A 25,495-nucleotide genomic window follows, 5' to 3' on the forward strand; every position below is an offset into this window, starting at 1 on the left:
ATTAAATATCAGTCTCTTATAAACACATGTAGGTTATACTCTAGAAGCCATTCCTGTAGACACTGATTTCAGTCACTGAGTACAATAAAGAAAATTGCCATGTACACGTGGACCTTGTCCAGAGTTAAAAAGGAGTTAAAAATGCAGTTGCTTATTGTTGTACATGAAAAGAAAAGAAAACTGGTTCAAGCTGATGATTGTTGAAGTAGCTGGTGACCCTACAGACTTGGAGCACAAGTGTCAGCCCAAGTTAAATCCCAATTTGTCCTTGATTAATATTAAATTTGGTTGCCAATGGTGTTCGATTGTCCTCTTATAGCATCACAAGTGCTTGTAAATATGACTGACAGGATTGATGCCAGGCTGCTTTCCAGATACAGGTCACTACCTGGACCTGCGGTCTTTTCTGTTCTTATCTAGGCTTTTATCCATGGTCTTTTCGTTGTCCCCTCTGCATTTAGGGCAGTACCACTTTCCTTTGGGCTTGTAGGTAAGCCCCACACAAGAGAAGTGGAACCACTCAATGGGGCACTGATCATTGTCACAGCCGATCATTTCACCGTAGGACACTTGTTCACAGAGACAGTAGGTGGGCTCATTAGGATCAATGGCAAAGTCGACCGGTGAGGCATCTCGCTCTTGTTTAGCCTTACGTTTCTTTTTCTTTGCAGACTTGGACTTCTTCTCTCGGGGTGGAGGGAGGGACAGCTCTTCCACAGGGTCATCCAAAGAGCCATTGGCAGACTGGTGGCTGGAGTCACGGCTCTCGCTGTTGCGTTGACGTCGTGGGCGGCGGGTTGAGGTGCGTTCGGGGGCTGGGGACTCTTGGATGCTGGAACGCCTCTCTGTAGTGAGCCGCTCTGCCTCACTGGGCTCCTGGAGGGACAGGGAGTGAGAGTCCATTTGGCGGGAACGGTTCTCTACCAGTTCTGTCATCTGGGTCACTACATGGATCTTCTCATCACCAAGCTCCTGGCTAATGATGAGCGCTCTCTGTAGCTGGATCTGCAGACGTTTTCTCTGAGCTCCATCTTGCTCACCTTTGTATTTCTCAAACACATCATCCACTTCATTCAGCACATCTGTAAAGTACAGGACATAATAATTAATGGGTGTTTTAAATGTAAAAAATATTAATAAAACAACTTTTAATTCAGTTTTATTTACACAACAACAATCACCTCAAACAATAAGAGAGGAATCCCCCTATGAGCAAGCACTTGGCAACAGTGGGAAGGAAAAGCTCCCTTTAAAAACAACACAATCTTCAGCAGAATAAGACTCAGGAAGGATAGGGTTTTTTTTCCGTGTTTCAATTCCTTAATTGCAGCTGTATTTTGAATATAGACAGGAAATAGGGTCGGGCGATATGGCCTAAAATCCATATCACGTTATAATTTGAAGCATGTGTGGTAACGATATACAGGGAGTGCAGAATTATTAGGCAAATGAGTATTTTGTCCACATCATCCTCTTCATGCATGTTGTCTTACTCCAAGCTGTATAGGCTCGAAAGCCTACTACCAATCAAGCATATTAGGTGATGCGCATCTCTGTAATGAGAAGGGGTGTGGTCTAATGACATCAACACCCTATATCAGGTGTGCATAATTATTAGGCAACGTCCTTTCCTTTGGCAAAATGGGTCAAAAGAAGGACTTGACGGGCTCAGAAAAGTCAAAAATAGTGAGATATCTTGCAGAGGGATGCAGCAGTCTCAAAATTGCAAAGCTTCTGAAGTGTGATCAGCGAACAATCAAGCGTTTCATTCAAAATAGTCAACAGAGTCGCAAGAAGCGTGTGGAAAAACCAAGGCGCAAAATAACTGCCCATGAACTGAGAAAAGTCAAGCGTGCAGCTGCCAAGATGCCACTTGCCACCACTGGAGTGCCCAAAAGCACAAGGTGTGCAATACTCAGAGACATGGCCAAGGTAAGAAAGGCTGAAAGACGACCACCACTGAACAAGACACACAAGCTGAAACGTCAAGACTGGGCCAAGAAATATCTCAAGACTGGTTTTTCTAAGGTTTTATGGACTGATGAAATGAGAGTGAGTCTTGATGGGCCAGATGGATGGGCCCGTGGCTGGATTGGTAAAGGGCAGAGAGCTCCAGTCCGACTCAGACGCCAACAAGGTGGAGGTGGAGTACTGGTTTGGGCTGGTATCATCAAAGATGAGCTTGTGGGGCCTTTTCGGGTTGAGGATGGAGTCAAGCTCAACTCCCAGTCCTACTGCCAGTTCCTGGAAGACACCTTCTTCAAGCAGTGGTACAGGAAGAAGTCTGCATCCTTCAAGAAAAACATGATTTTCATGCAGGACAATGCTCCATCACACGCGTCCAAGTACTCCACAGCGTGGCTGGCAAGAAAGGGTATAAAAGAAGAAAAACTAATGACATGGCCTCCTTGTTCACCTGATCTGAACCCCATTGAGAACCTGTGGTCCATCATCAAATGTGAGATTTACAAGGCGGGAAAACAATACACCTCTCTGAACAGATTTATATTGCTTTCACTGGTAAAAATAAATAATTGAAATGGGTATATATTTGTTTTTTGTTAAGTTGCCTAATAATTATGCACAGTAATAGTCACCTGCACACACAGATATCCCCCTAAAATAGCTAAAACTAAAAACAAACTAAAAACTACTTCCAAAAACATTCAGCTTTGATATTAATGAGTTTTTTGGGTTCATTGAGAACATGGTTGTTGTTCAATAATAACATTATTCCTCAAAAATACAACTTGCCTAATAATTCTGCACTCCCTGTATATCGTGATATATTCTTTTCTTCTGTATAACATATTTTCCACACTATAAGGCACACTTAAAATCCTTTAATTTTCTCAAAAGTCGAGAGTGTGCCTTATGTATGAATTCTGGTTATGCTTACTGACCTCGAATCTATTTTGGCGTGCAGAAATCTGTTAAAATGTTTTAGCACAACTTTGGTAAGCTGCACTGCTTGATTGATTGTCAGAGCATTACGGCTGCCGTAGTGAGGAGCTTCGCGGAGTAATCTGGGTCCAAAACTCTTTCTGCTTCAGGTCCCAAAGTCAAACGAACACTTCATCTTTAATAAAATCATCAGTGTTGCTGCTTTACCAGGTGTAACAATTAAGTTTAACATCCATGAAAAACACTATTTATTAAATTTAACGGAGTTAGAAATTAACAGGAAGATAGCTCGCTGGTTTCCACCTAAACATGACATACCATGTTCTGACTGAGATTTTTGAAACTAATTCAAACGTACAGCTCTGCTACCACTTCCAATATAAATGAAGACAGAAAACTAAACAGCAGTGGCGTTTGCAGGGTTACTGAAGTTGGACTACCTGGTATATTATGCTGTGCTACGTGATTGCTAGCGACACAGCTATGTTAGCATAACATTAGCACAGTGAAGCTGGAGGATGAACGGCAACTTTTTTTCCACTCAATAAAAGTTAACGTGAGGGATTCTGGTGGTTAGGGACAAACCACCCTAATCACCAGTTGAAAGCATTTGGTCGATGCTTTCAAACAGGCACAGCTTGATGACATCATCATCATGCGCTATCGCGGTAGAGCGTCAAAATCTCTATCGTTGGCCAAATTTATATCGTTTATATCGCCCACCCCTAAGGGGAAGGTTTGTGGTAATGGTTAAATATGTTTTTAAAGGTCAAGTGGATCAAATGCTCTTTGAACAATGGACAATGTATTTATGAGTTTTTAGTGGTCAATGTACGTCATTATTGGGAATTCAGTAAATAAAATCACTTGCCCAAAGACAAAAACAACAAGGCTCCCTCAACATCAAAGCTAACATGGCTCGATATCACAGCATCCAAAGAAGTGGACGTATATTAGACAATGACACTGAAATAATGTCAGTGGTCACTGTTTGAGTAACCCTAAAAACAAAATAGTTTTACAAAATTCCATCTGGCACTTAAACATTACATGACAAAAGTAATCCAAGTAGCTGAAGTGGGTTTGTGGTTTAAACTATATCGGCTCCAACTTTAAGGAACGTATGCAAAGCGAGCAACAACATTTGACTTGTCTCAGGGACATTAGACCAGCTTCAGTAATGACAGGCAACCAAGTGAACGGCCTCCAAGTAAACTAATATTACCTGTTTGGCAATACAGCAGAAGCACGTGATGTTGGTAACTGACACACAGGGATGGGAAACCTACAAATAGGTTACCAGGACATCGGGATTTTGGAAATGCACACAGGTGACTAACTGCCAGCTAGCTGGCTTTATACGCAGACCGCACTTTAGGGACACCCAGCGTAAAATTACTGCAAAATCACCTTCCAGCACCAGGCTCTTCTTTACTTAAAGTGAAACTGGAGTTGGACCTAAACAGCAGGAGCATGGGCGAGGGCTGAATCCCAGTGTGGTCCCGCCTACAGGAAATGACGACAGTCAGTTGCTGCGAGAGGGATAGCTCGAGTAGCAGCTGTCCTGCAGCTCTGCAGTTCACACTTAATAGAGCGGAGCGGCGCGCGGAGAATGTGCATTAGCAGCCCATAAACACTGAATATTGCTGAATATAAAAATGAAATAATCATTCGCGCTCAGCCCGAAGTGTCAGGGACTTGCTGCTTATTCTGTGTCAACACGAGGCAACAAAGCAAAGGCTTTCCGGTACCGAAGGCTTTTGTTAACGCCTGCTCCAGGCCTCCATCAAGGACTTCATAACCAAACACACCTCACTGACAAGGCGAAAATGAGCTAAAGCGACTCTTTGTTGGGGAGAACCTGATCAGCTCATATCTATTAAAGCGATGCAAGCTGCTTGCGACGTTAACCTCGGCCGTCAAACAGGCTTCACAAACAGATGACCGCACTTATTGATCTCCTGCACGTCTTTATTCTAAGATTTCACTTCAGCATCTAGTGACACAAACAGACTTCGTTAAAAGCGGAGAAATCCTCAAGTTTAGGCGTAGTTTCCACACGCAAAGAGTACTCAGCGAAAACACCGTGCGGGGACACACACTGCTCTTGTTCAAAAGTTGATTTTATACAGATAAGGTCCTAGTTTTTGGAATATGTTAGGCCGATTTTGCCGCGGGACACCACACTCCTTTTATTAAAACAATGCTCGTGTATCACGTCATACTGTACATGTTTTCCGATATCAAGTGTAATCATTCTGCCCTGCAGTTTGGTGCAGAGGGAGTATGTCAGAGCTATGCTAGCTGACGGATGTCCACCTCATTTTTTAAAACACTTTGCGCGTCAGTACGAGTATCCACATCTCAGTTCCGGGAAGTAAGAACGATCACGGACATGAAGCTTTCTGCAAAATGGGAACCCGGGGCTCGTGCGTTCTCCACCATTTCAGCACAGCACGCGACACTGCCCTTAAAGCCTTACAAAGCGATTCGCGCGTGGGACAAGGAAATAGGAAAGCACAGTACCTTGATACTTTGCATCAATTTCTCGAAGCAGAGAAACATTTCTTTGTATGTCCAGGGGCAGCGACTCCACACATTCCAGATAATCCTCCACATAGTTGACCAGTTGTTGCGACTTGTCGGCATTTGGGAAATGGTGGCCTAACATCGTCTCTAAGATGCATAGAGGCAAAAAGTGCTGTGAAAAAAACAGGGAAATATATTGCTAAAACCAAATGCTTGGCGACTTTACAGCTTCTAAGGCAGTTCACTTCAAACAACACTAAAGCCACTGCGCATGCGGGAGTATTTTCCCTTTATGGTTTTGTAACGCTTCTCTCGTTTATCGCCGCTGAAGGCGTGTCCGTTTGGGGTTGCAGTATTGGGATTGGTTTAGAGTGACCTCATTATCATAATATTTTCCCGGGAAATGTAGCAGTAGTTCAGGCAGAGCCCAAATTTGACCTAATGTTTCAGTTAAAGGTTTAGTTCACCATCTGTGTCCGAATGTGACGCTAATACAGACAAGTGTGTTTTGACGGAATTTCAAATACACTAGTGTTAAAAAAAAAAAACAATATCATGAAAGCTTTTTTTTCATAATTTAAAAAGGTTAATTTTCTTATTTTAAATATAGGTTTCAAGGCTATTTTGTTTTATTTTCATTACCATGGCTTTTAGTTCATTCAAATGTGAAAAATCTCAAAATATTAGATTACATTTTGAGTTGGAATGTTTGCCATAAAGCCACAAAATAATGTATGTTTGAGAGGACTTCCCATAGTCTTTTTCTCCAAGTGATCTTTCTACTTCATCCAAACCATTTTTTCGACCCCATTTCTACAAGAACACCTCAAAAAAGTCGTACCATTAATTAATGTGTCAATCTTAAATATGACCAACCTATCTCAATTAATCGGCTATGCACCACAGGCTTTCAGTCTAGCAGTAGTTAAACCATCATGTATCATATCTATCTAATAGACTCCAATTTGTTCATGTAAATGGAGAGTCCTCTTCACACACTAAGGTCAATTATGGTGTTTCACAGGGTTCAGATGAATCAGTTCTGTTTACATTTTACATGCTTCCCTTAAGCAGTATCATCAGAAGGCATAGCATACATTTTTACTGCTATGCAGATGACACACTATCTATCCGTGAAGCCAGATAACACAGCAATTAGTTAAACTGCAGGAATGTCTTAGAGACATAAAGACCTGGATGGCCGCTAACTTTCTGCTTCTAAATTCAAATAAAACTACTTGTTGCTAAAATTCTTAGAAATATGGTATCTAACCAGATACTTCCTCCGGATGGCATTACCTTGGCCTCCAGTAGTGCTGTGAGGAATCTTCGAGTCATTTTTGACCAGGGCATGTCCTTCAATGCACATATTAAACAAATATGTAGCGCAGCATACAAATATCCTGTCTCAGAGTGACGCTGAAAAACAAGTTCATGCATTTATTCCTTCCAGGCTGGACTACTGTAATTCATTATTATCAGAAAGTCCTAAAAACTCCCTGAAAAGCCTTCAGTTAATCCAAAATGTACTGACAGGGACGAGAAAAGAGAGCAGATTTCTCCTGTATTGGCTTCATTGGCTCTCTGTGAAATTCAGAATTGAATTCAAAATCCCGCTCCTCCTTCCCAGCATCCCCAATCATGTCTGTCTATGTCAAGCTCTGTCTGTCTCTGCATCCATACCTGAGTTGCTATAATCAGCTTTTATTTAGTTTCCTGTTTTGTTTTGTATTTCTGCTTATGTCAAGTTTACTTCTCAGCTCATTAAAGCGCTCGCCTTTAGTTAAACCTCCTTTTCCCTCTGCATGTGCAATTTTGGGTCCTACTTCATCTCACCCTGACAAAAACTTTTACATTTACGTGAAAAGGGAAAGACCATCTCTGAATCAAGGAGGGGGCCTAAGGGTTATCATCTTACCATCTTATAATGCTGTGATTGCAGCCATTCCCCAACTCTCTGTGAATGGGACTCATGGCCACCGATCAATGGTCAATCAATGATCATTGGTGATTAGTGTTTCACCACTGATCATGACAATTTACATATTAATGATCAAGAAACTGCCCTCACAGCCTTTTGCTTTGCTAGTGCTTGTAGTTTCAGTCATTATGCAAATATACTCTTTATAAAGTTGGGGAAACCTGCAGTCAGCTGAGACTGAATGAGTTATAAAATGTTTCTCCCACTGAAAACACTTTTTCCAGATAAACAGAATCACCTTTTTGGGATTTCCTTACGTGGATGATTGAGCATGCATCAAGACAAATCTTTAAATTGTGTCCTTGGATCTTCAGGAAGCGTTCTAACCAGCTCATAAAATAGAAAATCTTTTCTGATAAATTGCTAAGACTAAAACCATTAAAAGTCTTAAAAAAAAAGATTACTAAAATATATTGTGGAAATCTATCATGCCATTCTCTTCAAGGCTGATGATATAACAAAAAGGGGGAAGAGTGCTGCATTAGAATAACTGATAAGATTTTGTTAGCCTCAAAGAGGAAGGAGTTTATATTCCATCGTTAGGTACTGTGGTACTGTTTTAAAGTTAAATACCCAGATGTACTAAAAATGTGAAGTATGTTTTTTGTTTAAAGGGTTTTCTTCTCTAACATGTTCTTTGGCATCTCATCATATTACTACCTGTTGCCAGTGAATCTAGTTAAAATGTTCCTCCTGTTTTTTTAGACGTGTTGCTCAAATTCAAAAGGAGTTAATATTTTGAATTGTCTCTCAGCCTGGTTCTGCTGCGGTTACTTCCTGTTAAAAGGGAGATTTTTCTTCCCATTGTCACCAAGGGTCATCTAATTGTTGGGTTTTCACTGCATTATTTTAGGGCCTTTATCTTAAAATATAAAGTGCATTTAAGCAACTTTTGTTTTATATAAATAAAATTAAATTGAATTCACAATTTTCACAGCATCCCAAGTTTTTTGCAATTGGGTTCAATTTCAATTTTTGTTTATTCAGTTTTATTAATATAGCATCAAAACACCACAACAGAGGCTTTTGGGTAAAGACCCTGCAATAATAAGGGTTGTATATGAAACACTGAGCGTTGAAAACAGTTGTCTTTAAAACCGTCTGGCCATCACCCATCGAGGCTATCTTTGTAGTGAACATTGTACGCTCACCACAGGTCTAAAAGTGCAAACAACTGCGGGTCATAAAGAAACTAACATGAGGCCTATCTCACATCTATTGTTTAAAAAATGGCCACAAGAAAGTCTTGATCCGTTAAAAAGGTACCAATGATGTAGTAGCTGTGATTACTAACATACATGAATTAAATCTGGAGAAAATCAGGATTTCTTTAAAAATCAGAAAACACAACAGGGTACCCCTTGTTAATTGCAGCCTTCTCTGCTGAGGGAGGAGCACCAACTCATCATAAGGTGGCACTGGTGAACACATATACGTTTTGTCAAAGGTTACTTGAATGTCTGTGTCTTTCAAAATATTGCAAATATAATCTTTTATTTTGTATGGCAGTCATTTTTAATAACAACACGGCAGGCACAGTTTTGGGCAGATTATGTTTGTCCAGTTTTTAAATTAAAGAGAAAAGAAAAATCTATCAGTATGCAAATGTTCCTACTTTTATCATTTCAATGACTTTTCCCTAATCTTCTGCACTAGCAAGAGTATTGCAGTCTGACATTCATGCGTGTGTGTCCTGCCTTGGGGATTAACACGCCTCTACTTCCTACAATGCAGCTGGTTTGTTTGATTTTTTGTTGGATTTTTATTGTCTAGAAAATGTATGTTTGATGATGCACAGAACATGCAGAACTTATAGTTAAGCCATGCCAGCTTATACTTGAGTTATTTCACTATCTTAACCTCAGTGAGGTTTTTGTGCAGTTACCTGTAACTTCACTGATTGTAAATGTAAAAAGAAAAACTAACATGTTTGGGTGCATTCAATGCAATCCTGAAGCGTCACGAGGATGACTGGCAGTGTCACCTGCTTGTGTGTTTCTGGGAACCACCTTATTTCCTGTTTTCGTGTCACATGACATGTTCTGTCTATTTATGCTAACAGTCAGAAAGTTAACCATTTATATTTACACTAAGTGCACCTTTCACTCTGTAGGACACAGTATTTATACTTATATTCTTTTAAAGCCATGTTTGTGTTAAGTATATGTGCCGTAGCATGTCATTATTTGTGTTTGTTCTCTCTGTTTTTGACCTGGAGTGTGTATTGAACTTTGATTATATAGTTAATACTAGAACCTTCTGTACCATCACTGCTCATAACTACTGCACTGTCATTAGATTTAAGTTATGTTAGCTTAATTATGGCAACCTTAATTCTTACTGCTTTGTATTAATAATCCGTCAGTATCATAACAACACTTTTTTTTTTTACCACTAATATAAAGTCCTATCGCTATAGCTACTGCTATTACTAAGGCTAAAATACTTGCAGTTATGCTGTTTATAGTATTAGTTTCTACTAGCAGTAATAATAATTGTACTAGCCTACAACCTGCATGTTGACTTGCAGCATTACCCTCCTACTAACGTGCCAATTGTAACTACTGATAATGACGCTCCGATCAGATCAAAGCGAACTGCTAGCAGCCGTTTAAGAGAGTGTTTGTGAGTGTCAGACAGAAATCTGGAGTTTTGTTTTACTCATCGACCTTTCTGTTAGCGCTGAGACTGTGGGTTCCCTCCTGCTAGCAGTCTTGTTGGTTTCGTTTCCTTGCTGTTGCTCATTTCTGAAGTTTTAAATCTTCGTAATTATTCTGTCTGTTGATGCTTTCAAAATAAAATTCATACTTCACGTTTCCTTGCAGAACAAGTCAAATCCCCGTTCCTGGCTGTGGTAAAATGCAGCTATATTGGTTGGCTGCTGCCTCTAAACATATCATTATTAATACTGTGTGTTGCTCATAAAAATTTAATATTCATGAGTTACTGTTACTTTTGCATATGGTGGTTGTTGCTGTGGTTTCCCTAATGTGTTTGTTTTTTTGTTTTTTTGTTTTTTTTTTTGGGGGGGGGGGGGGGGGGGGGGTGTTAGCAGGCGATGAAGCAGATTTTCAGTGTCTTCTCGCTTTCTCTCTCTCTCTCTCTCTCTCTCTCTCTCTCTCTCTCTCTCTTCACAAAATTTCTGTCAGTTCTGACTGTAATAACCGACAATAAAAAAAAAAATCCTAATAAAAATCCAGTAGACTATAACTATCAAGTGGACCAGTATAGCTAAAAGCCGTAACGGTCCACTTGGGAAATTAAATTTGTTCTTGGCCTTCAGGAGAGGCCAAAAAAATTAACTAATTTCTCTGTCTACCTCTTCTTAAACTTAAATTCATCTACAATATTAATTCCACGCATGATCACACTCTAAAACTTACATTTTAAACAAAACACATTTCATTATATAGAACGGAATACTATTTAATAATTTATCAAAACATCAATTTGAAGTGGGAAGCATAGTGATACTTTGCACATTTTAAACGTAACTTTAAAGTAAAGTGCCTGTAGAAAAAACTATTATTATTTGTATACTACTAGAATGGATTTTGTAATTCCTTAATTTCACGTTGTTTACGAGGCTGGTTCTGTTGGTGGTCTCGTCCTAAAAAAAAAAAATAAGAAGAAAGTCCTTCCTCACCACCGTCGCTCAAGGACTGTCTAATTGTTGGGGTTTGCACTATAGTACTGCAAGGGCAGCTTGCCCTATTTCGGAAAAAAAAATTACTGAATGAGAAGCTGTTACTCATAATAGTACATTTTCAGCGCTGACTGCGGATACGGATGCTTTTATTTTTTTAAGCATGGACTTCCTGCTGCTTGAAAAGTGAGGTATTTATAGGTGGAGGCGCGACGGCATCGCTCCAAAGCTCCTGGTTCCCCACTGCTCTGCGCTTGCCATCATGCTGAGGACTGCTGTTTTTGTCTTTATCGCGTGCTGTGCGCTTTCAGGTAAGACCCCTAAACAATACTAATATTAAAATAAACGAGATCCATATATGAAAAAGAAAGGCGTAACTCACGTCAGATCTCGCTGTTAGTTTTGTGCTTAAGTGCCACAGTAAGTGTTTAGAGTCTACAAAGATACTGTGTTATATAATATATAAACAAAAAGGCTCGAAATGGGGCTTTGTCTGTGTGTGCTTACCCACGGACGTTGTCACGAAATACAATGTATGTGAAACTCTACTTCACAGGGACTTCCTAGATTGTGGGGGAGACAGAAATTTGTCTTTCGATATTGTTGCAAGACCGAGTCACATGTCTGCTGACAGATGACAGCTGTTGTTTTTAGAACATGATTTCCGCAACCGAATACAAACCTTAAACCTACCTTAATGTTTATAACTTCACTATTCGTATTTTGTTGATTAATTGATCAGTCAAGAAAATCGATTGCTTGATTTGTAATAAAATTATTTTGTTTAATGTGCAGAGACCGTTTATACTGATATCTTGTCAATTTATTTATAAGCACATTTAAAAACAACTCAGGTTGACCAAAGTGATATACAGACTAATAATAGAGAGCAGAAAGGGAAAAGACATACACACACATTTCCATCATAGAAGCTTTGAGTAATCCCGCTCTACTCTACTCAAACTACTGTTTGATCCCATCAAACAGTAGTTTGAGCAGCTGGTAATGAAAGCACATTGGACCTTCATTTCATTTAATATCATTAAATGTAATGATAAAACTACCGTGTGAATAAATACATAGCCAGAACTTATTTAAGCAAAAATGTAAGCAATAAGAAAGTTTGTGTTTTCTTATCGAAGCCCAAAGTAACTAAAAGTCAGCTAATACAGCAACAGTAAAGTAAGAGTTCATTTAGTCTGGAATTAGTATGAATGCTGAAAAGGATTCTTTGTTTCTTTGTCCCACAAGCGCTGTCATTGGCTGGAGACACAAACAAATCCAAACCTTCAGCAACTGTAGCCCCTGCAAGTCAATTTGTCAGTTCAAAAACCACCACCACTACCAGCAATCCTCCAAAAACCACCACCAAGGCTCCAAAAACCACCACCAAGCACCCAAACACCACCACCAAGGCTCCAACCACCACCAAGCATCCAACCACCACCACCACCAAGGCTCCAACCACCACCAAGCATCCAAACACCACCACCACCAAGGCTCCAACCACCACCACCAAGCATCCAAACACCACCACCACCAAGGCTCCAACCACCACCACCAAGCCTCCAAACACGACTACCACGGCTTCACCAACGCCCACACCTAGACCCTCCGCTGGCTTGACCGTAGGATACTACAATATCACAAAAAATAAAAATGAGACCTGCCTGAGGGCTCAGATGGCGCTGCAGATCCGAAAAGTATCAACAAATGTAGGTTTCTTAATATCAACTGTCTAGCTTTTTTGTTTTCTTTTTGTTTGTTTTTTTGTTTTGTGGCATGTAAATTAGTCTTAACATAGCATATAGATATTCTATTAGCAATACATCCTAATGAGTCCAGCACGAGGATGTGACTCAGCTTTCAGTGATTTAGTTGTCAGCATTCTGTCTTCAGGAAGAGAGAATTTGCTATCATGCAAGTTTAATTTCCTCATTTTGTTACTGTAAATGGTTAAATATTGCCAGTGTTTGTGTAACAAGACAATCGGGTAACTTACATGACCCATGAACTAGAGTTTCTTTAAAGAAAGTCTGCTGCTGCCTTGTTATCTTAAACAAATTGTCTTGTGTGTGAATGTGTGTGTGAATGGGTGGATGACTAGTTGTGTAAAGCGCTTTGGGGTCCTTAGGGACTAGAAAAGCGCTATATAAATACAGGCCATTTACCATTTGTTCTTCTCTGTTTATTCCCAGGCAATCTTCATTGTTCAGCCACATCTAACCAGTACTAGTGGAAGTTGCAATGAAAACAGCGCCAACCTTAAGATTTCCTTTAAAGAGGGCTTCATTAACTTCAGCTTCACCAAGGTACTTGGTGAACTCTTTTCCCAAAGCCTGTGACATATACAGCATTATAAGATCAAAATGAGGTGGTTAAAGAGGTGCTGAGGTCAGCCAATCATTCATCTTAACCTGAAATTACCACAGTTACCCTATCCTGCACATTTATGACAAGAACGTCAATTCAACCTCTGACGTCCAAGTCATGACAACCCTAACTTTGCAATCTTAGGATAAGATAAACAGATAGACACCTTATTGGTCTCAACCATGGGCAATCAGAATGTGTAATTTCTGTTTTTATTAAACTGAGCTCTAAGTTTCAGGAAACAAAGTAAATAATCACTCTAACGTCAAACAATCACATTTCCAAAAAAAGTCTGTTCCACATTTTTCCAAGATGTAGGATTAGGGTTAGCACTTCAGAGTGTTAACAGTTTCCTTGACGAGTAAATCTATGTAAGCTGGAAATACTAGTCAAGCGAAATAAATTGCAGAAGTGTTAAAAGAGAAGTAGCCCATAGGGAAACTACATCAGGCGGCTTCGCCCTACTGCATCCATGTGATTCATTCTGTGGTTTTGTAAGTGATAGTCTATCTGAACACTTAAAGTGTTTATGTCAAATAAAATATACAGCTGAGGTGTAATTATACCACCAACTGCAGCCTGGTTGTCCTTATGTCATATTTATTATGCACAAAAATTAATCGATTTGAATTTATTATCCCAGAGAGTTGGTTCTGTTCACTTGAACATTGTGTTTCCAGCGAGAGAAATGTTTCAAGATATTTCGCACTCATCCAAGTGACTTCCCCTGTCTCTTTGATTGTGCTTCCACAACTCCCATACAGTGTGGGCACACGAAAGAATGAACTGTCTGGGATTTCCTTTGTTGGAGGATTGAGCGTGCATCAGTTATCATTTTCAAAGATGCAATATGGATTCATAGCCAGAAAAAAATAAAGATAGAAGGAAACATTTGTAATTAGTTTGCCTCCAATATAAATGTTAGCTTAGTAGAAGTGCATGCTGCTCCTGGTGGCAACTTTACTGTAAGCATAAAAAGATCCAACAGCTTTTAATAAAAGCCCCACTTGTGAACTGGTCTCAATAATATCACAATAAAGAAAGACACACTGCTGAAAATCAGCTTTCAGTTTTCAGAGTCAAAGCTGACCAAAGCTTCTGGGACTCTGGGTTACTTTCATTTTCTTTCTTTTTTTTTAAAGTGAGGGTTTTTTTTTTTTAATTCTGTAGTCTGTTCTGTAATGGAGTATCTACTGCGGTAGTAATATAATATACTTTAATATAGTGCTATCATATTAAATATTAGATTGTAGTGGTTAGCCTGGCTAACCAGATTTTAAATAGAAAAGCTCAGACACGACAGCCAGGAATAGTAGATTGCTTTGTTATGTAGGCTGGTCTCAAGCATGTGTCCGGGGTTAAGAGGAAAACAGTAATACGTTGTCAAACTGGTCGGATGAGCTGTTTCCTGTTTCACACTTCAAATTCAAATGCTAGCAGCATGTGTACTTGCTGAAACCTGTTTATCTGTTGTAAATGAGCACAGAAACTCTCTGACCCAGAAAAATGTTCAGTGGATTCAGTAAAACGAAAACCAAAATGTCACATTTGGACACAGTGTTACATTGTAAAAGGTTCCCTGTTTGTTATAATTCCTCAGAGTGTTCCTAATAACACCGTCTACGTTGATGCCGTGTCTTTCAGCTTGAACTACCCTTTAACCACAAACGGTAAGTCAATGTTTATTTCGTAACATTTTCACTGATGAGAGTTTGGACTCACTGGATGTCCCCTGATACTTTAGCTACAGGTAAGTGTTGCACATGGATGGTAAACACAGAAAAAACACAAGCTGCTGTTTCCTTGTTTGTGTGCCTGCTCAACAATATACAGACAAGACCTGTGGAGTTACTGTTAAGCATGTCATGCTACTACTTTCAGTGTAATATTGTTTAACTCGATTGTCGCGATACTTGATCATCGGTCTGTAAAAATTGTCTTTCTATTTCACACTTGCAGGTACAACTTACAATGCCAACAACAAGTCAGTCCATCTGTTCCCTGCACAGATTGGACACTCCTACTCCTGCAGCGCTGATTCTATTTACATGGGCAACGACCTGTCCCTGGATGTAAATTCTGACAGAACGCAAGCCTTCAATCTGACCAAGAACAACTTTGGCGATCGTAAGTGTCCCTGTGAAGAACAACTAATCATTAAACCATCCTCAGTCTTAAAAACATTGTTAGAGCCAGTATTGGGATGGCTGTAGCTCAGGAGGTACAGCTGCTTAGCTACTAAACAGGAGGTTGGTGGTTTGATCCCTGGCTGCTCCAGTCTGCATCCTTGGGCAAGATGCTAACCCCAAGTTGCTTTCTGTACATTGGAATGTGTGTATGTTAGATAGTAAGCACTTATGTATAAAAAGCATAGAAAGTGCTAGTGTGAATGAAGCAAGTTGTATAAAGTTCTCTGATAGAGTAGAAAAGCGCTATATAATAACCAGTACATTTACAATAATGGAAGCAGGAAATGTCCATCGAGCTAGGTTTGGAAGTACTCTAGTCTAAATGTTTTCCATTCCAAGTCAAAAAGTTGTAGTCTCTTATTCTCAGGTTTGGAATGACTTTATTTCTTACAGCAATGCGTAACTTTCAGACTTAAAACACTTTATCTTTCATGGGGATTTAAACTTTACACATCCTATTTGAATAATATTCTCCAAACAATATTTTAGCAAATGATGTAATATGATCAGCATACAAAAATGTGTATAAAGTTAAAAACCAAGGTCCTGAAGCCAAAGCAAGGAAGCAGTGATTATTCATTGCTGCATCAGTAATAGTCCTTAAAAACATGTAATGCACAACACACGCGGTTGAAATTTAAAAAATCGGATACTTCCTCGTGAGTGGCTTTTCATCATTAGAGTTTCCAACAGTGGAAACTAAAGCAGCTGCGTGACAGCTTGACAGTCGACTGCTCTGGAATGCAGCTCAGGAAGAACAGGTTTAACTACAGTCCTAAGCAGATTTCATAGAATAGTTACGTTTCATGGAACGCATTCATGCTCCATTATCTTTGTCAGTTGTTGGATTGAAGAATAAAATTTAGCCTGAACAGACAGTTTGACTGAACTCTGTTACACACATCCACAATCTTCCAAAAGTGACATTTGACATTTTATCAGTTCTTAGAAAACTGGTCACTTAAAAAAGTGATATGTTGTTTAAATGGGAGTGTGTGTGTGTGTGTTTTCCAGGTGACTACTGTCCTGCGGACCAGCGTAGTTACAAGATTGCCATTGGAGTGGGAGTGGCACTGCTGGTGCTCATCGTGGTGGTGGTAGTGGCCTATCTGGTGAGCCGCAAGAGGAGGACCGATGGCTACCAATCCCTGTGAGGGGGATTGGCCAGAAAGGGATAAGCAGTCACTAAGACCTTCTTAGGTGGATGATTACTGAAACCTGTCATTTCTGTCTTTGTCTCCTAATTTAACTGGTTGATGGTTAGTTACAGTTTTCATTCAGAGGTATGTGCTACTTTAAACAGCTTGATTGTACAATTTGAGAATATAAAGTTTTTTAAATTTAGTTTTAAACGAGTTAAATGTAGATCAGTTTGAATAACAAAAGCATACTGGTTTTCATTTTATTGTCACAGCCACACACTCTACACTCCATACAGTCAGGTTTTGAAACGCCAGTATGACAAGTCGAGCGCTTACTTTGTCATTTAATGCCAGTTGCTAGGATGTTTATTTGTGTCACTATGGTACATAAGCAGTGTTTGGATCACAGAGTTGTATTGTTCATTATTGACAACAGCGGCCCCCCGTTATGAGTCATAATCCAACTGTTGCTATCACTTAACTCAAGAGTTGTGAGGTAAAAGTCATTTTTAATCATCTTTTCTTTTAAAATTAGAAGCAGCCTATTTTTAAAAGCATTACTGATTTTTTTTTTAACTGTTACAGGATGTTGTATTAAATGTTTGTTTTTTTTAATCGCATCTTGTATGCTCTTAATTTTTTTTCATAAAAAGGGAGGTGATGGTATACTGTGTTTGGATCATTAGCTATCATCAGCTGAAGGGATCATCAGTTATTGCACTGATCATTGTCTCAGCCTACTTTCTTTGCCTTTGTCAAACTGTAGTGGAATGGAGCCTCCATGTTGGTCATTAATGACTTTAGTCTAATCCTGATAAGATTTTTAATGGCTCATGCACGTTTTATTTGGTGTTTATGCCGAATAAACAACAATGACACAAGGGAACCACTAATTGGCAGTAGGGAACTATGCAGTTTAAACAACAGTAACTTAAAGTAAGCTGTTCATTTGCATTTTGGGTTCATTTGTGTTTCTAATTTGGATGTCAGATAAAGAACAAATGTATGGTTTATTGCAGCTTATTCTGAAGTGGCCAGTAAGAGTAGAGAAATATGTAAATGACACTCCATTTAAATTTTAGAGCGTATAAATGTTGAACAGCAGATTGTTTTGTTTAAAATTCCTGTAACACAGAGAAGTGAGAGGACATCTGAACCCACTCAATCTATGTATGTTTGAAGTTTTTTAAAAAGGAAGAAAGCAATAGGAATGTCAGTGCTATTACATTTAACTTTTGAAATGCACAAGCTAAATTTCTCTGTAGGTTTGAAGCGGGGAAGTAAAAAGCTCAGAGAGATGTCTCAAGAATTGAACAAATGCAACCAAAACCTTCTGCGTGCCACCGTAACACCATACTGTACCAACAAAGGAGTTTCTCTCCTGGTGTCAAATGTATTCGTGTGAACCAACTCTTCAGTAATACTTTAAATGATTATTCGTGTGCTTTTGTTGATGTAATAAAAAAGGGATGTTGTGATGTTATAACTGTGTCAGTGACTGGCAGCTCCACTCTTACTGTCAGGGCAGGCAGAGGCTGTGAAATGAAGACATCAGCAGAAAAGTTAGACTTTACTGTTGTGCACAGCATGTGAGCACTTTGTACCTTGTTTTTACGCCCTTTTCCAATAAAAATGATTATATTATTTCTAAATATGTGTCTGTGCTGATGGTATCACAAAACTGTAGAGGGCATAGGAGCCGTGGCAGTCGTGGAAGAACTGCATTCTCCACATACTTCTTTTTCCCCTCAAAAAAAATATTTTCCTAATACTCTTTGTAGAAAAATCATATCTACAAAAGCCCCCCCCCCCCCCCCCCCCCCAAAAAAAAAAAAACAACAACAAAAAGACAAAAAAAAAAAACAACAGCTTAGAGATTAGTGTTGGAAACAGCAGAGAGAAAGAGCATCGGAAAACCAAAAACAGAGTAGCTGAGATCATAATAAGCGAGAATGACAAACTTTAGCTTTCTTATGTTGTCTTTGTATTATTTTCGGTCAGGTAGTCAGGTATAACTAAAAAAAAAAGCAAACATAGCAGCGCTAAATACGTGTCATGATCAAAACACTGTGGGAAAACTGCACTTGTACTCGGAGGACATCGTCATGGTCCGCCCCCAAGAGGATACAGCAGCTCGTGCCAAAAACCGATTGTCTGCCAAAAAGTGATTTCCAGTGTTTACATGTGTTTATATTATATGTAATGTCTTTACTTATATTGGTAAATAGACTAAAGTGAACAGGGTTTACAAAGAGGTTATATGGTCATCTTATCAGCTTGTTTGCTCACTGTACATTTTATACATAGCTCTGTGCAATTTTTCCATACATATTTCTGTACATTGTTACATGTATATACGAACTTCAGTTGCTTATGTATATAGGAACACTTTGTGTCTCCCTTTTATATTCTATATTCTCCTTGCTATAAGAGCTGTGTAACACCCAAATTTCTCATCCGTGGGAAAATAAAGGTTTATTCTATTCTATACTGTGTAAAATGTGAAAATTACCTCTTTTTCAAGTATCTTCATGACTCTGTGTTATTATACCTACATTATAAGCAATCGAGTACTTTTTAGCAATTTAAAATATGTTTACAGAATTATTGTCATATTTGTTGTAATGTCTGCTGTCCTTAAAAAATGACATTTTTTAATGTCAACAAGATTTTTTTTATTTTTTTTACCGTATTCATAGAGGATATTTAAACTCTGCCAAAAAAAACCCCAAAAAACTGACTGCGGCTTCTAACTTGTAACAGGCTCAAGGTGACTTGATATCATTCACGATGGATACATTTGACATATATTTCACATAAAAAAAAAAATTACAACAGTTTAAAAACAGGAAATCCCTTTTTGCCACTACACCCCGATAGAGGATTGGGTGGGTCGAACTTCCCTACAAAATCCCGAGGTCAGCATATAAACGAGGGAAACTGGCGAGCTGTCTGGACGAAGTTACAGCGGATCTTGTGATCATGGCAGGTAAAATATCGATATAATAATTCAAATCTAAACGATGGTGTACAAGCGGTACACTAGAAAAAATATTATTGACATTATTATCGACATTTGTAGCTTAGTTGTTGTAACTGTAGCCTCTACACAAAAAACATCGTGAAACTAACTGATCAGCCGTCTTGTGATACAACACCCATCGTGTGCAAACACGAGTGTAACCATCATTTGTACAAATCCGCTTTTCTAGGTTTTTGTGGATTTTTGCTTCTAACCAGATGCAGTTTTCCGCGCTATCTTTTCAGCACCCTTCTGCTGATCATGTCAATGAGCTAAACAACCAAACAACTGTAATCTCCACATTTCGACTTTTTTCTCAAAGCAGATTTTTGGCTTTAATCGCGAATTTCGACTTTATTCTCAAGAGGAGCGATTTTATTTAATACTTAACAACCTTATTTCTCGGTGCTAAATTTACGATGTCCCCGCTTTGGTTTAAGGGGAAATGAGAGAGCAGCAGTGCGTCTGATAAAATCCAGATGTCGGTGTTGATACTGAGGCATGTTTGCAATCCAGCTGTTTCTGCTAAATCTGCACATAGACTGCGCGCCGACACACGCCTGCTGTTAGTGAGCAGAGAAACAACAAATACCCTCAGCACTGTTATTACGGTACAGCACAACCCCACGATGGAATCTGCCTTTTATTGTCACCCTCAGAGATTCTGGACTCTGAGTAAACACAGTTATAATGTTAATATAAACCCAAACTTACATGAATACCGCTATGATTTGCAGTGAAGTTTAGCAGCACAGTTTGGATACTGAGCTGAGTCAAAACTGTGCAGCAGTAACAGAGATCTTTTCACTGCTGCTTTCAGAAGAAGTACCAGCTGTGGAAGAAGCCATCAGCCCAGCTCAAAGTCCTCTGGTCACACTCACCTTCCAGAAACACATCCACAGGAAAGAGAAATACCTGGAAGCTGAACCCAAAGCTCTGGGGGTATTGTGTGTGTGTGTGTGTGTGTGTGTGTGTGTGTGTGTGAGTGCGTGCGTGCGTGCGTGCGTGTGTCTTCAACTTCAACTAGTTTATATATACACACTATATTGCCAAAAGTACTCACTCATCTGTCCAGATCATTAAATTCAACTGTTCTAGGTTTATTTTCTGACACCTTTTCCTGACTTTACTTCAGATCACTCAGATCAGCCTCAGTGTTTTCACGATGCTCAGCACCATTGTGTTTCTGAGTAACTGGGGTAATACGTACGCTGTTATACCTTTCTTCATCTCATCTGTCCTGGTAAGTTTGCAGACACTTCACACACAGCATTAGATGAGCAGAGAAACTATATAAGACAAGAAAACTTGCATTCTTCATAACTACTTGCATCCCAAGTCCAGCTAGAATAAAAGACATGAAATGTTTTCAAATAGTGACATCTTTGCTGCAGGACAATCACTGATCTGCAAAATGACACCGGCACTTAACAACCTTGCTTTTTATATAAGAAGATAACTCAAAATATAGAGTTCTCTGTTTCAAAGGGATGTAGTAAATAAGTGTAGTACCCATCAGTGTAGACTCAGAGTGACTGCAACATGTTGGCAAGTTGTCTGTGTTATAAATTAGATTAGTTATTTAATTACCTTCGCCAGTCTGTTTAATTGCAGTCATCCAACTACTACTAGCAAGCTAGATAGCTAAATACAAGAAAGTATGCTGAATGAAAATATTGAGTGCAAATTCTACTCTACTTAAAGCATTTTATACAACATTTCCCATTCATACAAGCACTTCCTTTCATGCCTGAGCGCTTTCTAGCTAACAATCACACTGCACTGAATCCACTGAGGGCAACCTGTACATAGTATCATGCCCAAGGATGCTTTGGAACACAGACTGGAGTAGCCAGGGATCGAACTACCAGTTCATAGAAAAGTTGCACTACCTGTTAATTCTGTTAGTTGGTTAATTCCAGACTTGGGCCTAATGTCAGCCTTCTTGTGTGTGGTTTTGTTCTCTGTACAGGTGATAATAGCTGGGAGCATAGCTGTAGCAGCAAAGAATCTTCATCTGCCGACAGTGAGTGTGCACACAAGCATGCACATACAACATAACAGCTTAAAAACAGCAACCACAGAGTACGGGAAGATATTTACCGTATCAGTTAATGCCACTGTTGAAGTCCCCTGCCACAGAAACAGAACAGCTCTCAGTCTCACTTCCTTTAAGAATCACTGAGTAAGGCTGAATGCAGCTGGTTGTTACACATGTCAAGTGACCTTGTCCCTGACATTTTACTGCCAGGACTGGCAGTGACCAGTACATGCAACAGCACATATGGCCAGGATGTAGAAGCAGTACTTCTCATAATACAGCAGACAGACACCAGCAGTCACCTTGTTAGCAACTAGCTGGAAACAAGTGGGAGGAGTGAAACTGACTTTTTATATCAGGATTGAAATTTAAAGTGGTTTTTTTTATATCTTCTTACACAATGTATCCATGTCTCCAAGCAAATAATTGTATCAGCTGTTTTTCTCAGCTAAGGGCCTGCTTGGTGATGCAGATTGTGGCGTGTGTCGCTTCCATCGTCAATCTAGCCTGCACTCTGATTAAGGATAGCACACCCTATTACTGCTGGCACTCTTACACGATGGACTACGGTGAAATCTGCCATAAAATTGAGGTGAGTAACAAATGCCTTCTTTATAAGAATATTGTTATTATATTTAGTTGAACTACATTCATTTTATTTTCAAATTAGTGGAAGAAAGGGAAGTGTCAAACTAAGAACTATCTATTGTCTTCCATTATTCTAATGTGGGAAAATTCTTGAAAGAGTAGTTTTCAAACAGCTAACAGATCATCTGCAGCATAATGATTTATTTGAAGAGTTCCAGTCAGGTTTGAGAACTCATCAGTAAAGACGCTGGTGAAGGTTACAAATGATCTTCTTATGGCCTCTGACAGTGGACTCGTGTCTGTGCTTGTCCTGCTAGACCTCAGTGCAGCGTTCAATACTGTCGACCATAATATTTAATTACAGAGATTAGAGCAGTACATAGGAATTAGAGGTACTGCATTGCAGTGATTTAAATCATATCTATCAAATATACTCTAATTTGTTAGTGTAAATGGAGAGTCCTCTTCACACACTAAGGTTAATTATGGAGTTCCACAGGGTTCTGTACTAGGATCAGTTCTGTTTACATTATACATGCTTCCCTTTAGGCAATATTGTTCTGGGTATCGCTTACATTTTCACTGCAGATAATGCCCAGATTTATCTGTCAATCAAGCCAGATGACATAAATGGCATGGACAACCAAGTGTGGGCATGCAATAACTCGAGAATGAGACAGAGCAGAAGTTTAAAATTAACACTATGGGTGCGTCTACTACGAATCTCGGACAACTTTGATCCCAAAGTGATCATGATCACAGATTTTCAGAAGTTTTCTGAAAATCCCGTGAATGCGATAGTGTAGGATTTTTCAAAAAGATGGCTTGGTGCATCTACTGAGATAACTGGCAGCCACCAGTATTTTCTCTGTATTATTGTAAGGTCTCTATGGTAAAAATGGTAAATGGCCTGTATTTATATAGCGCTTTACTAGTCCCTAAGGACCCCAAAGTGCTTTACATATCCAGTCATCCACCCATTCACACACACACACGCACATTCATACACACACATTCACACACTGGTGATGCCAAGCTACATTGTAGCCACAGCCACCCTGGGGCGCACTGACAGAGGCTATCTCACAATATAAAGCACCTTGGGGCAGCGGGCTTGTGATATGGTGCTATATAATTCAATATAGTTTTATTTATTTATATAAATATGGAAAAACTACAATTATAATAAATGTAAACAATATAAATGAAAATGAATTGAAATAGGTGGAATAGTAATGTGACGGCACTTCACAGTATGCTAAATGCACAATTTAATGAAGGAAGTTGAGCTGAAGAATGACATGAAAGATGTCCATATGTCATGTGTGTGTGTTGTGTTCTATTTACAGAAAATCAATGCCCACTTTTGTGCTGGAGGTATACTCATCCAGGCGACTCTGTTTGCTATCTCTGTTACTTTGGCTGCCTATTGCTGTAAGGTGGTCAACTGTTGTGGACCACCGGCTAAACTAGTGAGTAGATGCTCATGATCGCAATCGCAGTGCACTGTCACATTGTCATATTCATTAATGCCTACACACAGGCATTTGGACATGTGTGGAGCCAAACTATACTTACAGTTTTGAAATACCCTGTTTGTGTGTCTCCAACTACAGTTTTTTGCTGAGAATGTAGTGGCACAATCTTCAAATATTTGGTCAGTTTGTCGAGATAGAGCCTCTTTGCAAAAGTGCTCTGACGTTTTCAAAGACAGTTGTTCCTGCTGCCAGTTAACTTTGTTAACCGTTAACTGTTAGATTTGTGCTAACAATCTTTCAAAATACACAAACAAGGTATTTCAAAACTTTACTTACACTTGTGCCATTTGTGGTTTTCAATGCATTCTGGCATACCTGCCCCAAATCCACTTCATGGCAATCGATTATCTTGCCATGACTTTGATGGGTGAGGTTGAACGATAAAATTAATTCATGAACACAGCAGAAGGGTCAGGAGTGCCAATATGACTTAATTAAATAAGCCATTGAATTGTGTAATTAATTAATTACAATTGAAAACAACTAAATAAAAAATTATTAAATCTTTTACATGAAATTAATTGACATGATATGATTGATTAATTATTTATATATCTAATTAATGATTTATTTTCAATTATAATTATTTAACCATGGCACTTGAGGCCCTCCACAGTAAATTAATATTTTTTTGTTATCCCATTAAGAATAGGCCACACAATCATTGTTACTAACTTTAGACAGGGCTCATAGAGGTAATGATATTCAACCTTATTTTCTGTGCCTTTCAGCCAGTGATCACCGTACAAGCCCCTCCCGCCCAGGAGTGAAGATGGGACAGGCGCAAAAGACTCACGTACAGCCACAAAAATGCTCCAGTACAGTCTTGAGTTAAAACCAAATTAGTATTTTGAGAATAACAATCATGCGTAATATCAAAGTGGCACTTTACCCTCCATTATATATACACATATATATACACACATATATATATACACACAAACATACACACACATCAAACAGAAAACAGGGGGACTTCCAGGCCAAGGAACAAGGCACATTAGCCAAATCAGTTCATGGAGGTTGACCAGGAAAAGAAGAAGCAAGAAACTGAGACTTGGTTAATACGACTATTAATTTGTGCTTGATGTCCTGTGAGCCGCCTATTACGCAAGCTGTTAACTCTCAGAAACTTGTCCTCTGATTCAGTTGTGTCTTTGGGTTTGTCAGACCTCTTCCTGTCAGAGTTTGTTACTGAGCCTTTTCATGGTGAAGGAAACTGTACTCACTGACACCTTGACTTTCTTTGCAATTTCTCTGTAGGACAGACCTTGCAATAAATAACTGGAAAAATTGGAGTGGTCTAAACGTTTTCACCTGTAGTGTACATATACATATTCATACGTATACAAATAGTTCGCACTTCAGTCACATCACGGCTGATTTAAAATCCTCTGTGGTAGTGTACAGAAAAAATATGGGCCAGACTTATAGCTCAGGGAACCATAACCAAGATTATACCCCCAAAACAGTTATTCAATTCAGTTTTATTTATACAGCGCCAAATCACAACAACAGTCGCCTCAAGGCGCTTTATATTAT

The 25,495-nt window shown here is 39.1% G+C and overlaps 3 protein-coding genes across 4 annotated transcripts; 2 read left to right on the forward strand and 1 right to left on the reverse strand.

The window, feature by feature from the left end:
• Window positions 1–78: 78 nt before the first annotated feature.
• Window positions 79–5,637, reverse strand: ing2 (inhibitor of growth family, member 2). The gene is made up of 2 exons (XM_085351142.1): window positions 5,431–5,637; window positions 79–1,082 (listed from the first exon to the last, which is right to left on the reverse strand). The coding sequence occupies exons 1-2, from the start codon at window positions 5,573–5,575 to the stop codon at window positions 385–387; spliced, it is 843 nt and encodes a 280-aa protein (XP_085207268.1). The 5' UTR covers window positions 5,576–5,637; the 3' UTR covers window positions 79–384.
• Window positions 5,638–11,285: 5,648 nt separating this feature from the next.
• Window positions 11,286–18,377, forward strand: cd68 (CD68 molecule). The gene is made up of 6 exons (XM_085351143.1): window positions 11,286–11,371; window positions 12,312–12,775; window positions 13,259–13,372; window positions 15,034–15,103; window positions 15,393–15,560; window positions 16,637–18,377. Exons 1-6 carry the CDS (start codon window positions 11,323–11,325, stop codon window positions 16,774–16,776), a joined length of 1,005 nt encoding a protein of 334 aa, XP_085207269.1. The 5' UTR covers window positions 11,286–11,322; the 3' UTR covers window positions 16,777–18,377.
• A 1,304-nt stretch (window positions 18,378–19,681) lies between these two features.
• LOC146637662 (membrane-spanning 4-domains subfamily A member 4A-like) lies at window positions 19,682–25,236 on the forward strand. 2 transcript variants are annotated; one of them, XM_085351144.1, is made up of 7 exons: window positions 19,682–19,753; window positions 20,607–20,728; window positions 20,922–21,029; window positions 21,759–21,812; window positions 22,276–22,419; window positions 23,765–23,887; window positions 24,685–25,236. In XM_085351144.1, the coding sequence occupies exons 1-7, from the start codon at window positions 19,747–19,749 to the stop codon at window positions 24,721–24,723; spliced, it is 597 nt and encodes a 198-aa protein (XP_085207270.1). In that variant the 5' UTR covers window positions 19,682–19,746; the 3' UTR covers window positions 24,724–25,236. The 2 variants fall into 2 exon arrangements, with proteins under 2 accessions (XP_085207270.1, XP_085207271.1); XM_085351145.1 differs by having other exon boundaries at window positions 20,610–20,728.
• The last annotated feature ends 259 nt before the right edge of the window (window positions 25,237–25,495 follow it).

The sequence above is a fragment of the Diplotaxodon limnothrissa genome, linkage group LG3, assembly GCF_057381915.1.
Source record: "Diplotaxodon limnothrissa isolate DT_005_m linkage group LG3, D_limnothrissa_male_GT1.1, whole genome shotgun sequence".
NCBI lineage: Eukaryota > Metazoa > Chordata > Actinopteri > Cichliformes > Cichlidae > Diplotaxodon > Diplotaxodon limnothrissa.

Excerpts from the sequence above, each read along its gene's own strand:
- ing2 (XM_085351142.1), bottom strand. The coding sequence starts at position 5,575 with ATGTTAGGCCACCATTTCCCAAATGCCGACAAGTCGCAACAACTGGTC. Across the intron at positions 1,083-5,430 it reads AATTGATGCAAAGTATCAAG|ATGTGCTGAATGAAGTGGAT; the intron begins GTACTGTGCTTT and ends TGTACTTTACAG.
- cd68 (XM_085351143.1), top strand. The coding sequence starts at position 11,323 with ATGCTGAGGACTGCTGTTTTTGTCTTTATCGCGTGCTGTGCGCTTTCA. Across the intron at positions 11,372-12,311 it reads CGCGTGCTGTGCGCTTTCAG|CGCTGTCATTGGCTGGAGAC; the intron begins GTAAGACCCCTA and ends TTGTCCCACAAG. Across the intron at positions 12,776-13,258 it reads TCCGAAAAGTATCAACAAAT|GCAATCTTCATTGTTCAGCC; the intron begins GTAGGTTTCTTA and ends GTTTATTCCCAG.
- LOC146637662 (XM_085351144.1), top strand. Across the intron at positions 21,813-22,275 it reads AGAATCTTCATCTGCCGACA|CTAAGGGCCTGCTTGGTGAT; the intron begins GTGAGTGTGCAC and ends TGTTTTTCTCAG. Across the intron at positions 23,888-24,684 it reads GTGGACCACCGGCTAAACTA|CCAGTGATCACCGTACAAGC; the intron begins GTGAGTAGATGC and ends TGTGCCTTTCAG.